The 18,273-nt window shown below is 38.2% G+C and overlaps 1 protein-coding gene across 2 annotated transcripts in view; it reads left to right on the top strand.

Annotated features, from left to right (window-relative positions):
- The first annotated feature begins 10,792 nt into the window (after positions 1-10,792).
- LOC124867257 (C-Jun-amino-terminal kinase-interacting protein 1-like) overlaps positions 10,793-18,273 on the top strand; it is a 61,531-nt gene continuing 54,050 nt past the window's right edge. Inside the window, exon 1 of one of the 2 annotated variants that reach the window (XM_047363616.1) lies at positions 10,793-11,110. In XM_047363616.1, coding sequence (XP_047219572.1) covers positions 11,034-11,110 — 77 coding nt within the window. In that variant the 5' untranslated portion in view covers positions 10,793-11,033. Of the gene's footprint in view, positions 11,111-16,528; positions 16,773-18,273 lie in introns of those variants that run through there. The other variant, XM_047363617.1, reaches the window with a different exon arrangement.

The raw sequence follows: 18,273 nt of genomic DNA, 5'->3' as shown, positions 1-18,273 counted from the left end.
CCATGATATAACTTTTTATTTATTAGTCCTTGGTTCCTCCATTTCTTAGTTCTTGGTGGATTTACTGGTACGTTTAAGCTCTTATATTTCAGCTTCAGCCTTTATTTATTTATATTTAATTTTTTTACATGGTTGAATTTATGGTTACTTTTTTAATGGTGAGCTGAAAAGGTCTTGCTACAGCAAAGTGTCCCCAATTCATGAATGTCCACCTCCATGCTTCACAGTTAATATCAGGTTATTTTCCTGAAATGCTTCATTTGTTTGTACGTTAATAGTAGTTGGAGTTAACTGTATGTTTCCATATTGATATTTTTGGGACTGTTTTTAGTACCTTATTTTTACTATCTTGCATTGTCCTCACAGTATGAACCTTCTTGGCTGGTGAGGCTTGAGCAATTCACCAGTTGTTTTAAATGTCTTCTAATTATACTATTTCCTGTACAGTGGAATGACTGATTTCAAACCTTCTGAGATCTGTTTGAATGCCCTACGAGGCTCATAAGCTGCTACATTCTTCTTTCTGTGAGGGTTCATCCAGTTCTTTCAATCTTACCATGGTGCTCACTCACACTTTAGCAGTTAGGGGCACATCAAACTAAATGTTTGAGATTCCAACTACAGAGCAAACCCCCTTTGGAACATGCTAAGAAATGTTGTTTTCATTTTGGGCACGTGATCTGTTACAAATATGTGGATTTTATCCACTTTAACTGGGAGTAAATGTTTGGGTGTCATAATTATTTATTTAACAGAACAGTGCATTTTCTAAATGACATTCTAGAAAAGGGTTTTAATTGTTTTGTAATATTGTTTGGATCTCTTAGTATTATTAAGTTTCATAATAAATGTCCATATGTCCAAATACATAAAAAAACAAACCAAAACCAAGAAAATGCCCTGACTTTCATATGTTGGCCCAATTTTCCTCACTGTAAATACAATTTTATTATTGCTAAAGGCTGCTTTAAATACAAGTTAAATAAAAGTTTTGAAAGAAAGGTTTTTGTTATTTCTATAATGATCTGAAAACATGCATAGGTTTTAAGTGACATATCTGCATCAATCAGATCAAACTTTTTGCCAACTATCAGAATCAAAATCCGCTTTATTTTTAAGCTTGTACAGACAAACAAGGAATTTGACTCTGGTTCACTTTGCTCTCAATAATAAAGAATATCTTTTTTAATGTATGTATATACACAATTGACTTTACAATAGAATATAACATGAGATCAGTCCAAGTATGCATGGTGTTGTTCTGGAATTCTGACTGTTTTCATCAGCGAAAAAGCCTGGGGGAACTGTTTCTGTGGCAGCTGGTTTTAGCAGACAGGGCTTTGTTGTGCCGACTTGGAGGTAAAAGTCTAAACAGTTTGTGTGCAGGGTGTGTGGGGTCTGCAGAGATTTTAGCTGCCCTTTTCATGAACCTAGACCTGTATAAGTCCTGGATAGCGGATAGGTCAGCTCTGATTATTCTCTCTGCAGACCTGATTGTTCGTTGCAGTCTGGACCTGTCCTGTTTTGTGGATGAGCCAAACCACACTGAGATGGACAAAGACAGGACAGACTGAATTATGGCAGTGTAGAAGATGATCAGCAGCTTATGAGCTCATGGAACTAAATCTTTCAAATCTTGGAATCAGTCCCAGTTTAAACAGGTCAGTATCTGCAGCTTGGCTAGTGACCAACCTCATATCCACATCTGTTCTTTCAAGTGAATGTATAACTGACTGTCCATGCCTTCTTAACTGCTATCAATTGAAAATAACACCTGTTTAGGTTGCTGGATAAATAACATAAATAATAATTTTAGTGTTTAAATCCACAGTTCTTTAAAATCGCTTACATTTTTTTAATGAAACTGATCCATTTTGCAGTTGTGTAGTTCATTTGTTATTCAGATGCTGAGTATTTTACTATACGCGATACAAAAAAAATAAAAATACAAAGCAAACAAAACAAGAACATTTATTAATCATACAAGGTCTATTACGGACAACAGGGTGGAGAAGCAATATCTGGTTTGTGGATTACAGCTTTAAATTAGGTTGCTCAAGTCTTTAGCTGAGAATAAGCTTCTTTGTTGGGGTCAAACATTGCATGATTTAGCTGGCACGCTGAGATCTGAACCGAAAAGCTTCTGGAGAGACAACCAACACATGAAGTTAGGTGAGCATCTTGGAATATTTTAGACAAAAAAAAAGAAAGGTTTTTTTTCTGCAGTTTGTATAGATTTGGACAGCACGTGTATACACTCAGCACATATAAATAGTAAAAAAAAAAAGTTAATTTCATTACAATGAATAAATCAAGGAATGTCAAAGCAAATCTTTGTTTTCCTGTTTTCCTTAAGATTCAATTCAATTCAATTCAGTTTTATTTATATAGCGCCAATTCACAACACATGTCGTCTCAAGGCACTTCACAACAGTCAGGTACATACATTCCAATTAATCCTAACCATTGAACAGTGCAGTCAGATTCAGTTATTTATTCAAATTGGATAAAAAGTTTTTCTATCTAAAGAAACCCAGCAGATTGCATCCAGTCAGTGACTTGCAGCATTCACTCCTCCTGGATGAGCATGTAGAGACAGTGGACAGTCACTGGCGTTGACTTTGCAGCAATCCCTCATACTGAGCATTCATGTAGCGACAGTGGAGAGGAAAAACTCAATTTTAACAGGAAGAAACCTCCAGCAGAACCAGGCTCAGTGTGAGCGGCCATCTGCCACGACCGACTGGGGGTTTGAGAGAACAGAGCAGAGACACAAAAAGAACACAGAAGCACTGATCCAGAAGTACTTTCTATGGGAAGGAAAACTAAATGTTAATGGATGTAGCTCCTTTAGTCGTTTCACCTAGAAAGAAAGAACAGATAAACTCTGAGCCAATTTTCAAAGTTAGAGTCTGAAAGAGAGCACATATAATTAGTTACAGTAAAAGCTCAGTCAATTTCCATGTCTAGGGGAGAGAAAGGGTTAAACACTAAAAGACAGGGCTATGTGGATCATCGGTAGAGGGTGAGCATTAAGTTGTTGCCAGCAGAAGCTCGGACAATTCCCCTCTCCAGAAAGGTGTCACAGGCAGACACAGAGCCAGGCCAGGTGTAGCTTCTAGGAAGAGAAAAGAGAGAACAAAGTTAAAAGCTGAAATAACAGCAAATAATGCAAAATTGGAGAGTAGTGTGAGAATGTAGCGAAGAGGTTGAAAGTGGTCGTTATGTCCTCCAGCAGCCTAAGCCTATAGCAGCATAACTACACAGATAGTTTCAGTTCAGATTATTTAGTTAAACGGCGCTTATTTACAACAATGTCGTCTCAAGGAACCCCACAAAGGGTCCCACTGATGGTCATTGTTATACTAAAAACCACAACGATTGGGATACCTCTCTCTGTCAGACTGATTATAACCATTGGAAAAGAGAAGGGGGTCATACAGGTAGCAGAAATGGAGGGTGTGTTTGCACCTCAACCATAACTGAGCCGGTTTAGGCTAAACATGACTCCCCCTTACTCCAACCAACAGGGAGGGAAGAAGATGGAGGTGAAAATAAGGAAGATAGCTCAGGATAACCTAAGCCACTCTAATTATAAGCTTTATCAAAAAGGAAAGTTTTAAGCCTAGCCTTAAAAGTAGACAGGGTGTCTGCCTCACTGACTAAAACTGGGATCTGGTTCCACAGGAGAGGAGCCTGATAACTAAAGGATCTGCCTCCCATTCTACTTCTAGAGACTCTAGGAACCACCAGTAAACCTCCAGTCTGAGAACGAAGTGCTCTGTTAGGAACATATGGAACAATCAGATCTCTGATGTATGATGGAGCTAGATCATTAAGGGCTTTATATGTGAGGAGGAGAATTTTAAATTCTATTCTGGACTTAACAGGGAGCCAATGAAGGGAAGCTAAAATAGGAGAAATATGATCTCTTTTTAATTTTCATCAGAACTCTTGCTGCAGCATTTTGAATCAGCTGAAAGCTTTTAACTGATAGTAAAGAATTACAATAGTCCAGCCTTGAAGTAACAAATGCATGGACTAGTTTTTCAGCGTCACTCCTAGATAGGATATTTCTAATTTTGGCAATGTTCCGGATATGAAAGAAGGAAATCCTAAAAACCTGTTTAATATGGGATTTAAATGACATGTCCTGGTCAAAAATAACACCGAGGTTTTTTACTTTATTATCAGAGGTCAATTTAATGCCATCCAGGTTAAGTGATTAAGAGGATGTTAGCAATGCAGTGATCGAAATGCAAAAAACACATAATTGATCAATTAGTGGATTCATTTATCTGTTATTAAATCATGAAAAGCCATGCTGTAGATCTGGGATCAAAATGTAGATTTATTCCTGATTTATTTTGTCCCATCACTTCTTGTATATCATTATAATTATTTTTTATTATTATTTGTGGCTCATTTTGTGGTGTAATTCCCTGCAGTGCATAAATCTGTTTTGTTTTTTGATACTCTACCTTTAGTATTTAGTGGATGGGAGAGTTTTTTTTTTGTGTGACATTCTTCTATGTTCATTTTTTTTTATAGTTATCTCTCCCTGATAATGTCAGTAAATGTACCTGTCCTAAAACTTAATTTGTGTACTTGAATGACCGTAATGGACTACATGCCCATCCTTGTTATGCTCTTCAGGATGTGAATGAAATTTCCTTATACTACTTTGTTCATATAAGTATGTATGATAAGGCTGGCTCCTGTGTATGCATGTATGTTTACAGTATAAATGGAGTTTGAAGGGATGGCATGGACTTGTTGTTACTTGCCATAGTTTTGGAAAGGCAGCTGAAAGGTCAACCATTCTTCTTTTGTTTCATAATTTCATCACTTTGTTGTCCAGCTTAATCTTTTTGAATCAGAAAAATAACAGGAAAAACAATTTCTAGATTTTACAACAAATAAGTAAATTGAAACAAACACAGTAACTTTACAATTATTCACTTTTTTTCTTGAGGCAGGAACTCCCCTCCTCAATTGGAGGAGTTTAAGTATCTCGGGGTCTTGTTCACAAGTGAGGGAAGAATGGAGCGGGAGATCGACAGACGGATCGGTGCGGGTGCCACAGTAATGGGGGCGCTGTGCCGGTCCATTGTGGTGAAGAGAGAGCTGAGCCGAAAAGCAAAGCTCTCGACTTACCGGTCGGTCTACGTTCCTACCTTCACCTCTATGGCCATGAACTTTGGGTCATGACCGAAAGAATGAGATCCTGGATACAAGCGGCTGAAATGAGCTTCCTCCGTAGGGTGGCCGGGCACTCCCTTAGAGATAGGGTGAGGAGCTCGGCCATCCGGGAGGGGCTCGGAGTAGAGCCGCTGCTCCTCCACATCGAGAGGAGCCAGTTGAGGTGGCTCGGGCATCTATACCAGATGCCTCCTGGACGCCTTCCTTGGGAGGTGTTCCAGGCACGTTCCACCGGGAGGAGACCCAGGGGACGGCCCAGGACAAGCTGGAGAGACTATGTCTCTCGGCTGGCCTGGTAACGCCTTGGGCTCCCCCCGGAGGAGCTGAGGAGGTGTCTGGGGAGAGGGACGTCTGGGCGTCTCTGCTGAGTCTACTGCCCTCGCGACCCGGTCCCGGATAAGCGGAAGACGACGACGACGACGACTTTTTTTCTTCTCACCTGACTGTCCATACTCAGCTATGCAAGTTAGTGAAGTGCAGACAGAAAATTGTCTCACAGTAGAACTTGATTATGGTATGGCTCAAGAAACCTTCACAAATACCTTCCCTCATCTGAATAAACATGGCAGCATAAAATATAGTATTGGACAATTGTTAAAAATGTTGATTAAAAATGGGCAAATACCCGGATTATGAAAAAGCTTACAGTTTCTAGATATAAAAATTAATAAAATAAGTCAGTTATAAAAAACAACACTTAAAGCGCAGTTGTATTCTCTTCCTAGGTTTATTGAATTATCAACAGATTCTTTCTAATAATTTCATTATTAACCATTTATTTGATAAGAGCTCTGGACTGTCATGGTCAGTACAAAATCGTTTTTTTTTTTTTTTTTTTTTTATTTCTCAGTACAGCACAGTGTTTAGAAATATGCCGCACACCTTTTATTTGTCGTATTTCTAAACACAACAGATAAAATGTATTTTAAAGATGCTGACCTCTGCTGGATATGTTGGAAAACGACACACTCTTAATGTTAATGTTTAATTTTTGCTTCCACTGTATGGAAAACAGTTTTTTATTTTGAACACCTCAGATTTCTGAATAAGTACAATCCCACTAAGGTATTAGGATGTGTTTCTTGTCCTCTTTTCTTGGTGTTGCACTCACCTAGATCTTTGTAAATGCTAGAATACAAAAGCTTCTATTTTCCATTATTTATTGGTGCAGTATCCTTTAACTTAAGAGCGATAATATTTTTGAGTCCAATGAGAAACCCACTGACAAATTAGATTGTGAACACAAATTTCTGTACAAGCAATAAAAATGTGTAGGTTGAGGTTTGTTAGAAATCAGTGTGTTTTTTAGTCAGTCATAAAAAAAACAGTAACTATTATAAAGGGGGCTTGTATTTTCTTATATATTTTAACATTATGAACTGTCATATGATGGGTCATTTCATGCTATGCAATATCATATTTTTAAAAGCAGACATGCCTTCTCCTTGTCACAGAAATGCTACCATAACACAAAATCTTCTGAGAAAAAAAAACAATCACACATTCATAAAATATGGTTAATGCATTTCAAAGCAGAAATCATAATTATACTGGAAAATAGGCCTGGTATGGTTCCTGCAAATAGAGACTGGTAGTGGTTTTATTAACAAAAAAATGAGGGACCATACTGATACCTGGTTTTAAGTTTAAATTATTTCCGGTATAAATATGTATTTCAAGTATTTGTATTTCAGTTATTTCTGTTCATTTTGATCAGCTAATAAAAATCAGAAAATTCAGGATGATGACTGCTGACTTGACAGTGGTCAACAGACGGTCACTGACACATCCCGCAAGGTGGGTGAGCCTACAGGATACTGAAGACGTGGGCTGTCCGAAGCATAGACATCAGAAGCATCTGGGCAGAACTGTTGATCATATGCAGAAAGTCATCTTTTCCAATGAATTTGAATGTTTCATTTTTTTTTTTTTTTTTTATTCAAGGTCCCAGAGTCTGGAGGAAAAAATTGTGAGGCACAGCAAGTTGCTTGAAGTCCAGTGTGAAGTTTCCATAGTCAATTATGGCTTGGGGAGCTAAGCCATTTGCATTTATAGTGTTGGTCCACTGTGTTTTATCAAGTCTAAAGTCAGCATGAATATCTACGTGGAAAAGAGCTGTCAAGCATAAGATAAGAGACAGCAGAACCAACAATGCAGACCTGCTAAAGGCTTCTAGTAAAGCTTTCTGGGTTCCCTTAACACCTGAGCATTACTACAGGCTGATTGTCTCAATGCCAAGCATAATAATGCTAAAGGAGCCCATATTCAGTTCTGAAGTTTTAAGCTGTACAATTTATGAATATTTTAAGCCTTCTAATTGATTTTATGTAATATTTACATAGGAGCAAATTGTTTAAAAACTAACTGTTGTGTTTTACAGGCTGTAATATAGGCCAAGATGTACAATATCGTTATATGGAGCTAAATTGGGGCTATAGTTTGTTCAAAAGAAAAAAAATTGAACCTGAAAAATTATTTTGAACATCCCCCCCAAAAAATGTGAAAACTGGAAAAAAAGGTTTTCCAACTGAAAAAAAAACTGATGTGAAACTGGAAAAAATAAGTTCAAAACTACTTTTCAGATTCAAGTTTTTTTTTTCGAACTTGCAGATTTGTTTTTTGGCTTCAAACGTTTGGCCCTGTTTTGTATGGAGTTAAATTTGTCTCAATATTATTCAATCAAACAAAAAACTAATCTCAATCAAAAAAATAATATTCAATCAAAATAAACTAATCTCAGTCAAAAAATATTAAGTTGTGATCAAAACTTTCAGAGTTTTTTCTCACAAAGAGAAAAAAGTTATTTGCAAAACATAAACTTTTATTTGCGCATGTCAAAAATCTTTGGTCACGAGTCTGGCTTTTTTGGTTTTGACGCTGTCTGTTTTTGGTTGAACTCAACAAATTTTGAGTTCTGGAAACATGAACATCCTGGGCGGGGCCTAAAGACGAATGCTGTAAGACGTTTCCCTATTGGTTAGTGCTGACTAAAGCCACAGACTCTGATCCCCCGCACCTCTGAACTTCTGCTCGAACTGCAGGGCTTGCAGCGTCGCTTCAGTGAGGAGACATCAACTCTACAGAAGAAAACTGCAGTCAAGTGAGCCGACAGTCAGAAATACGCGGTCACGCCAGCCGACACCAGCTCTCTCTTAAAGATTAGCGTCGGGCATACAAGGTGCATTACGGTAATGGAGCAGAAAGGACACCGATCCTGGCAACGGTTGAGAAAATAAGAGGAAAACAGAAAAGTAACCTTCAGAACATTTATATTCATTAAATTTTTACAACTTTCACATTCATGTTTTATGTAAAAGAATAAATATTTTATATTTTACTGTACAGTTTTGGAGAAATATCTTGTCAAAATACCTCAAAATGCTCAACCATTATATGCATTTGTCCCACTTTCAGGAATTTATTTCTCCAAAACCATGAGAGGTGACAACACAACCTCTTCAGATTATATTAGAGGGTCATCTACGCTATAACCAGAATTAGTATTTCATAATTTCACTGTAGGTTTCTGGAGAAATACACAACTACCCCTCCCAGGATGTTCATGCTTCCAAAACTCAAAATTCGTTGAGTTCAACCAAAAACAGAGAGCGTCAAAACCAAAAAAGTGAGACTCGTAACCAAAGATTTTTGACATGCGCAAATAAAAGTTTATGTTTTGCAAATAACTTTTTTTCTCTTTCTGAGAAAAAAGTCTGAAGGTTTTGATCACAACTTAATATTTTTTGATTGAGATTAGTTTTTTTTTTAATTGAGATTAGTTTTTTGTTTGATTGAATAATATTGAGACAAATTTAACTCCAAAGTTTTGGCGTGGGGGGCGGGGCCTCAGATCACGGGGTTGCGGAGTCATGACTGACAGCTCAACACAGCGGCTGAACAACATATTCCCAGATGTTGCATTCAGAGACCGTGGGTTTGGAATTATCTGTAATACATCATCAATATTATATATATATGTGATTGGTTTTGAAAGATAACATGCTTCATCAATAGAAGCAGCTTACGTCAATACACGACGCGCATCTTCAGAGGAGAAAATATGATCTCGACAGATTTCCACAGCATTTTAAGTCCGTGTTGGAGATTTCCCATGCTCTCAACATAAAGCAAAAGAACCACCAGACTAAGCGGCGGGAATGAAACCAGATGCAAAACGAGCCGGTATTTTCACAGCCAGGGGCAAACTGGCATACGGGTCAACCTGGGAAATCTCCGGTGGACCGCTGGCTTAGTGGTTCACTTCACCACCATTTTATATATATACCGTTTTATATAAATCTCCGTTTGTGTCTGGCATCCAGCAGAGAGGTGCGCAGTGCATCTTTCTGCTGTATATATATAAATATATATATATGTGTGTGTGTGCGCGCGTGCGCGTGCGTGCAGGGACAAGGGTTAGTTTTTAATGGGCCGGTGATTCAGCTCGTGGGCCGGTGGTTCACTTCAGCCCGTGAACCACCGGCCCACGAGCTGAATGGCCCGCCGCCCTGCACAGACGCGGGGCGAGTGCGACATCAAGTACGCAAGAGGCACAGTTACTGGGGCGCTGATATTTTGCCGGACCATTGTGCCCTAAACATTGCCATATCAACCTGTTAAGGATAACCTTTATTTATATGACTCATAGCAGTTTTTCCCATTTATACCATAATGATATTAAGCATAAATTCTAATGTTTCCATTTTGTTAGAAAAGAATGCTCATCGACAGACATTACAAAGATAAATGGCCCAAGGTTTGTCATGAATGACCTGTGGCTGGGGCACTGGGTTTGATGGTGGAGCAGGCTGTAATTGGTTTGATTAGAATGCAGCACACTTAGAATGGATGGACACCAGCTATTACACAACCTACCAGATAGACACCACAATGGTGACACATGGTCTACTGATAATCACTGAGGGAGGGCACATCCATTGCATCGGAGTGCCAGATATAAAACTACATGTGACCTTCTATCAGGACTCTTCCTCATCCTTTCACAGAGCTACGGTCTGAGATGAGCCTCAGCGCTGATCTCTGTAATCATTCCTCTGCCTAATTTAGATTAAAGGAGCTCAACGTTAGAAACTGTTTAAGAGTCGTTCCTTTAAGAGTCAGTGTTAGATAGAGTCTGATCGCCTCTGGAAACCGCAGGGACTGGATACTCCCGAGGGGTCTGACCGCCAACAGGGTGCGGTAGCTCGGACAAACCTCTCCTCTGCTCCAGTCAAGCAGATCAGCTCTGCTGCACGCTGGCGAACAGCTGATCTGTAACACAGAGCGGAAATAAAAAAAAAAGCCCCGGCTTAATTATGCAGGGGTATTCGGAAAATACCGGCTCGTTTTGCATCTGGTTTCAATGCCACCGCTTAGTCTGTAGTTTTGAACTTACTTTTTCCAGTTTCACAGCAGTTTTTTTTTTTCAGTTGCAAAACTTTTTTTTTCCAGTTTTCACATTTTTTGGGGAGAGGTTCAAAATAATTTTTCAGGTTCAAATGTTTTTCTTTTGAATAAACTTTTATTTATCAGGTTCAAATTGTTTTTGTTTGAACAAACTTTATGGCCCCAATTTAGCTCCATACATTTACACTGTCGCTTTGATGAGCTGGTTGCCTCTATGGAAATAAAAATAAAATTTACGCTTTTGTATTTCTTGCAAATGTTAATAAATAAATAAACCGCAACAGCCATTACAAGTGGCCATTTTTCCCAGAGTCTTCGAAGGCATCACCCTATCGCAGCTTCCCCGCCGCACCTCTCAGGTGTCCGCCGGGCCAGTCGGCTTCACACTGTCATCGGAGTCTGTAGAGGAATGAACGCGCGGCGGCATGGCGGACAGAGAGAAGCGGAAAGCCACCCCGCCTTCCGGCCGTAGCTTCCAGGTGAACTCTCCGGCCAGCTTCAGGTAAGAGGTCCGGCAGGGAGTGCCTCTGTTGGGGTAAACGAGGTGACTGTGTATTCGCAGAGGGAGATCTGGAGAGACTCTGTAGGACTGATGGGTGCTAATGTTCGCTGTTCGGATCCGCCACTGCAGCAGCAGCGTTTGTCCCTACTAAGAGCTTCGGCTTTCAGGGGAACATCTTTTTGGTTATGGGCGTGTCTGCTCCCACGGGACTGCACGGAGCGGTGTTGCTGCACCATCACAGAGCATATGTCGCATAACCTACTTTTTCCTAATCTGATCAACCCTCTAGATCCCTGCAGTCTTTAACACAACGACAATACGAATTGAATAGCTTCGGTTTTTTTTAAAAAAATCAACTGGACCCTATTTGGTCCTGTTGGACTTAGGCTTTATTGTCTGGCTAATTTTTTTTAAGTCAGCTTTGAAGTTAAGAGGAAACCAACTTTCCTCCCCCATGATTTTACAAATGACATGTTATTTGACATGTCAACGTAATGGTATATGGTCCAACTGAATATTTGCATAATTTAGGAGATAATAGTTCATTAGTTTGTTGTTGTTCGACTCTTTGATTTCTCTTTGTGCTACCAAACATTGATGCATGGATCTTGTACTGCACAAATTAAACTGATAATAAGATGCATAATGTGACATGAAAAATAATAATAATAATACATGTGATTGGTTGGAGCTGATTTTATATGCAGATAAGAAAGCTAAGATCAGCAGCATGCTGTTGCTTCATGGACTGTCAAGTAAACTCAGAGGTTGCCTTTGGCCAAAGCTATGCTCATTAAGTGCCATTACTGTGTGGCTGTAGGCCCTTTGATCAATATTCCCCAGCTAGATAACAACAGAAAGTCACCCTCCCTCTGGCTCAGTCTTTTCCCATACCAATATTGTGGTATACACATGCATATACCAGTCTCTGTTGTAGAGACTTGCTTTACAGCAACAGTTGTGCTTATTGTCTGACTAACAGATAGCTATTTAATTCAAATAACATTAAAATGTGCTTCCATTGTGTCTAACAATCTGGAAACCAACAGCTTCAGCATAACAATGAATGGCAATCCAAATGTGTTAGTTGATTGATGAAATGAAAAGACATGTATCACAAGACCTAAAAATCGGTAGAATGATATGGCCAAGATTCAACACATAAATCAAGCTGAAAACCTGGTTCTGCTTTTTTTCTGGTTTGTGATCAAACAAATATTTCAGTATTGTGCCTGACATAATATGAGGCCATGAAACTAAGTCGGGCTTGGATTGGTCCCACATCAACCATATGCTGGCATATTTTTTTCTGTGACATTCTTCCCTTCACATGCTGTGCTTGAATTAATTCCTCCTCCACTTGCTGCTGTTAAAAACAAGACAGCCACACTGCTGCCATTGCAGCTCTTAGCCTTGATTTATTTATTAGCTTAGATGTAGGAACACCTTCACTTCAAACTGAAACCTTTAATTTTATTAGTGTTTTAAATTTGACATCGTTAGTCAACAAAGTCAAGATGCAACAGAATACATATGGATTTTTATAATTAATTTACAATGTTGTCCATTTACCTCATAGTCCTACTTATGCATCTTGTATGTTCAAGCTAGAGACATAGGGGTTGAGCCCTGCAGTCTTGGATCTTTCTACATATATATTAAACAACAGAAGTTAATATTGAAAATACACTTAAAAATATGTTTTCTCTTTTAAATTTTTCAGGCAGAAGAGAAAATTGTATTTTATGTAATTTCAAATGTTCTGACGTATTATGATTTGTATCATTATTAATTGTTCATAACAATGCATTACAATTGGTAATTTGATCTTTGTTATCTTAAGAAGTAAAATAAATAACGACTAGAAGGCATTTGGCTGACAGATGAGATGATATTATACATTGTTTTGATATTTTACTAAATGTTTGCAAAAGGTTTAATGGACCTTCTCACATAAACAAATATATTTAGCTGACAGGGACAGTGGAAAAGTAGCAAAGCTCCAACACACAGTTCTACAATAGCTAAACATGCCACAAAACAATAAGGTTAGTATAGTAAGTTAGTATAATAATCTTTACAAACAGTTTCAAGTTCCAAAGGCTGACAACCGTCAAACATCTTAGAAGGCTGTGTATTTTGCAATCCTCAGCAATTACAGTTTTGCATATAGCAACATGGATTTTTGATTTGTTTATCATTTTTAGATGAAAATCCTAAATACTGTTGAAGATTAATATGTATTATTTTATACAAAAAAGATTTTCAGGTATGTCATTTCAGGCAAAAATTGCTTCTAAAACCTCTAGGGATTAACAGGTTAAGACACAGTTTGGGTTTGTGAAACCCAAAAAAACATACAGAGAAACTCACAGTTTAAAACAGGCAAATAAGTGAATCTGTTTTTTTCATTCTGAGGCAATGAGGGTCTTGCCCAGGAAGGATTTGGTGCAAGGAACTCTACTCATTTATTTATACATTAATTGGTATAATTAATAATCACCAGTTCTAGCATTTAGGTATTCTTTAATCTTGAAGACCTGTAGATTCTATGATTCTGTTGAATGGATTCGTTTAGTCAGATAATTGTCAGGATGCTGTTTGTAAGCATGGGGGATTCTAGACAGGGGTCAGTGCCTCTGTAGAACTGGTCCTGGACCCTGTTATGGCCCCTGTACTGAAGACATGATACCAAATCAGTTTCTTATGATGATATGCACTGGTACAGAAACCAAAACTAATTGATCCCTTGGACCAATTTTATTTTTTCCTTATCAGTTTTACTTAAAAAAAGTGGCTCTTTGGCTCACTTAATATATGAAACAATTAAATATTCCTGTTTTTATTGTTTCATTGTTTTGTTCTGTGCCCTATGAAAAAAACATTGGTCCCACCCTGGCCCCCCTTGTAAATTTGGTCTAGAACAATCACTGTTTGTAAGGAAAGATAGAAGGCAGGGTAGGAATTTTTTTATAACCTTTATGTAAAAATACATTCAGGATCTTTTAAAGGATTACCTTGTAATTGTCAGTTTAGCTCATATTTGAAAATAAGTAGGGATGTAAATTAAACTGATTTGAATTTCACCCTCAGCAGGAACTGACATCCTGGACAGTAGTCCAGGATGTCAGTTCCCCTCTGCTGGTTATTTGCTGCTGTCTCTTTAATTCTGCTGAACAGACATGTATTCGCTGACGGCACCACCCCTCTCTAAATAAACAGCAGGTCCACTTTGTCTCTGTCTTATTACAAAAAAAATAGTCTATGAGGACAGCAGCTTTTTCCTTTCTTTTAAAATTGACACAATTGCTGTCTCTCCAGCTTCCAGATAAACTCAGCTGCACTTTTCAGATTGACATGGCTCTTTTAAATAATAGATTAGGCACATAGTTTTAAGGGGACACTAAGAGACTCTAGTGGGAGGCGGCCCACTTGATGAAAGCACAAGCTTTTGTACAGAGAGACCACCATAAACCCTGGTGACTGAATTCAGCAGAGCCTGAAATTGGAGCCGTGACATTATATGGCAGTTTGTATGGTCAACACTTTCTGCAAAACTCATTTAAGGTTCTACAAATGGATTTATAAAGTGATTTATGAAGTGTTAAACATTAACACTCTCATGTAGACCATGTATAAATTACAAGTTTTATAACCACAACTGTTTTACTGATGCGCTGATACACTGACAACTAGACACCAGGTACACTTTGTGGGCTGGGGATTAAACCGCAGTTGAGCATGATCGCTTTGCTACATAAGCTTTGATCAATGGAAAGAAGGCCTTGTAAATGTGCATCTTCATGAATCCTCATTTCTATAATGCAGATTTGAATTAATATTAGTAATGGGATTTAAACTCATTGCTTTCAAAACCAATTATCTGTGTGACCCACAGCAGTATTCAGTGAAGTCAAGTTCACAAAACACAGATAATGGCCACGCAATTAGCAGGGTGAAGTTTTATATACTCAAGAACACAGAATTCACCCAATTATTTCTCAAGAATTAGAGAATAAATCCTTCATTCTCAGAAATGCACCACATACAGTGCTGTGTTTCAGGAGAGGTGCAGGTGAGCTACCCTCACTACCTGCAGATTTTACCACTAGCTAGTAGTTTGTTAGTTTTAGGTAGTATTTTAAACACAGAGTTACAGTCTGATATCAAGCAGCAGAATATATGAGACAGTGTACAGTTATTTCTAATACATTACTGAATATAAGAAAGATATCCTTTTGCTACAGCTTAAAAATGACCTGACTGCTGACATAGATTCTCTGCTTTAGTTATTCTCTATCACATACCCAAACAAATACCACATGGCCAAAACGGATGTTGGTTGTCTGCCATTTCCTAATATCACTATATTTCACTAATATCTATGATTTTGTTTTTATGAGTTGTATTTTTATTTCAGTTTACAAATTCCAGCATGATGAGCTCTTTCTTTCTCATTCAAATCACTCTCCACTAACTTTTGCATGATAGTGTTGAAGCCATGTGGTATAATTACATATTTTGGTGTATTCTAACACAAAATGTCTCTACTAATGTGTTTTTCTGTACTTTTGTCATGGCAGTGTTATGCAGCTCATGATGCTAACAGTGCAGCTTTATTTCTGTCTTTGAAACAGCTCTGTTAATTGTTCCGAACCTCCCAGTGGTTAAAATAACTGAGGCTTATGGCTTTTATGGATGGTATGTTTGTAAAAATGTCTTTGTAGCTTTTCAGAGATAAGTGTCACTGCGTTATCTGGTGTTCTAGATGGACAGTTGTTTTCAATGGTTTTCCTTCCTCATCACTTTAAATAAATTGATATTAGCAATGCAAAAATGGAAACTTTGCAAGGAATACGTATACAAATAAAATGCTCAACTGAGGACATTAAGGTAAAAAGACACGTAGGAGCTAAAAACAAGAACATTTTTGTTGTATATCTAAAAAATGATGCAACTGAACTAAAATTAATTTAAACCGGAAAGTAAATAATACAATCTAGATAAACAAGAAGTGGTGTTTTTTTGTTTTGTTCTGTTTTATATTACCAAACCTGATCATACTCTTTAAACTGGCAGATACAAAATAAAGAATATGCTGTTAGTAAAATAAATGGAGAGATAGACAAAAAAGACGAATGAAGACTTTGATGATTGATGTTCCTTGTGAATAATTTAGCTTGACACTCAGATGAGAGAAACAGAGAGAGGGAGTGTCCTGTTGTGCTGAGGTTTTTTCCTGTTGGGGCTTCCCGTGCTGTTGAATGATATGCTAACACCAGCGGTTTTCTACAGTGGCGTAGTAAATCTGATGCACACAGCACAGTGTGGGTTATATAACACTACTCCTCTTTGGCAGCTTCAGCGCCACAGCTTCAAATAATTACCCCATCTATCTCACACCCTTATGGATGAGTGGTAGCAAGTGGAGCTTTGAATCTGACTCCTCGCTCACCGACCCGGACTAGCTGCATCCCTCCTTCTTTTTCCTCCGGCTCTCTTCCTGTTTGCTCCTCCTTCTCTCCCTCCCTGCTACACTTTCCAACCCTCTTGCCCCTTCTCATCCTTCTCTTCTCTTGTCTGTGGATGCCCTCCTTATGTACAGAATGGACTCGGGAGGGGAAGGAGAAGAGGGTTGGATGGAGGACCAGTGGGAGAAATGGTAGGGCATTGTTTTTTGTGAGCAACAGCATAGATGATTGTGACCTTGTGATTGTGTAACTGCTGGTGTTTATTTTCAATGTTTTATGCCATCTCCTCGCAACGTAAAGCTCAAACAGGCAAGACCTTTAAGGAAAAGAGATGCACGAGACTGTTTGCACACTTGGAAACAGTCTCGTGCAGAGAGAGAGAGAGATCATAATTTGACCAAAAATAGAACCAGGGGAGTCTTATGTTGTTCATGTACATTATGGCAAAATTGTTAATGCAGAAGAAGCATGGTGTGGAAGAGTCTGTTTTTTGAGTTTGTTGTCATACACAGGGTGTACTTGTCTGGACAGTCCTGGTCTTGTCCTTGCAGGAGGGCAAAGCTGATGAATGACTGACTGCATTGAGTCTTGTGAGCTCTTGGTTGGGACAAAATCATGTGATCTGAGAATTAACAGGAACATATATAAGGGGAAAGACTTAAAGGGTATGCTCGAATATACTATGATAGCTATTTCTTGGCTAGGGTATGTTGTGGGTGATAGCAGCATATTAGCTAAAACGAGAAGGTTTGTTACATATCCAGACATGTTTCAAAAACAGTAACAGTGTGGTTACTATAATTTAGGCAAAGGTCAGGCACATTATATTTATTTATTTATTTTCTGGAGTTCTGTTTACATTTTATGACCCACATGTTTTCTTTTTCGCATTAATGTCATCCTGTGTTACTCATATATTAATTGTAACATCAATATGATATTTATCCACAGTATACTTGTTACAACTTCTTGTAGTATACAGCAATATTAATTTTTGAGGCACATAAAAATATATGTTGCAACTACGAATAAAAACAGCTCTGTTGATTCTGGCTAAAATCTAGATTCACGGCTAATAAGCTGGTTTGGCCCATCATTTCCTGTGTGTGAGGTCATATTGTCCTTCATTAATGAACGTCCAGAGGCATGCTATGAAGACACTCAAATGCCAGTAACCTCCCGCTGTCAGAATAATGCAGCAGTTTAGGCCAAATTCGTAGTTATACAAAATGAAACATCAATCCTGCAGTGCTGTGTCCATCTGCACAACAGGATTTCTCCACAGATAATTTCTCCACAAAATGACATCTTAAGAGTGTGACTTCAGCCAAAAACTGACAGAGTAGCGAGATCAACTGCAAGAGTCAGACCATACACATTCAATGGGAACTTTATGTATGTAAACTGATCCACACAGTTGAAATTTGTGGATTTTACAGACCCACATATGATGTGTTCATATTTTGCATAGGCAAGTAATTTCAATTGTTTGCATTGCTGATTATAACATGATAAATAGAACAATGGAACTGTGAAACTATGAAACCATTATGGATTTCATAAATTACACAGTGGGGTTGTCAATAAGGAGTAGCAGTATTTCAATCTTGTACTTGTAGCTGCTATATTTACTCATGTTTTTTGTGCTGGAATTTAAGTTTGTTAAAAGCTTTCTACATGCTGTCTATTTGT

The sequence above is a fragment of the Girardinichthys multiradiatus genome, chromosome 4, assembly GCF_021462225.1.
Source record: "Girardinichthys multiradiatus isolate DD_20200921_A chromosome 4, DD_fGirMul_XY1, whole genome shotgun sequence".
Taxonomy (NCBI): domain Eukaryota; kingdom Metazoa; phylum Chordata; class Actinopteri; order Cyprinodontiformes; family Goodeidae; genus Girardinichthys; species Girardinichthys multiradiatus.
This window is presented reverse-complemented; position numbering and strand designations above follow the sequence as displayed.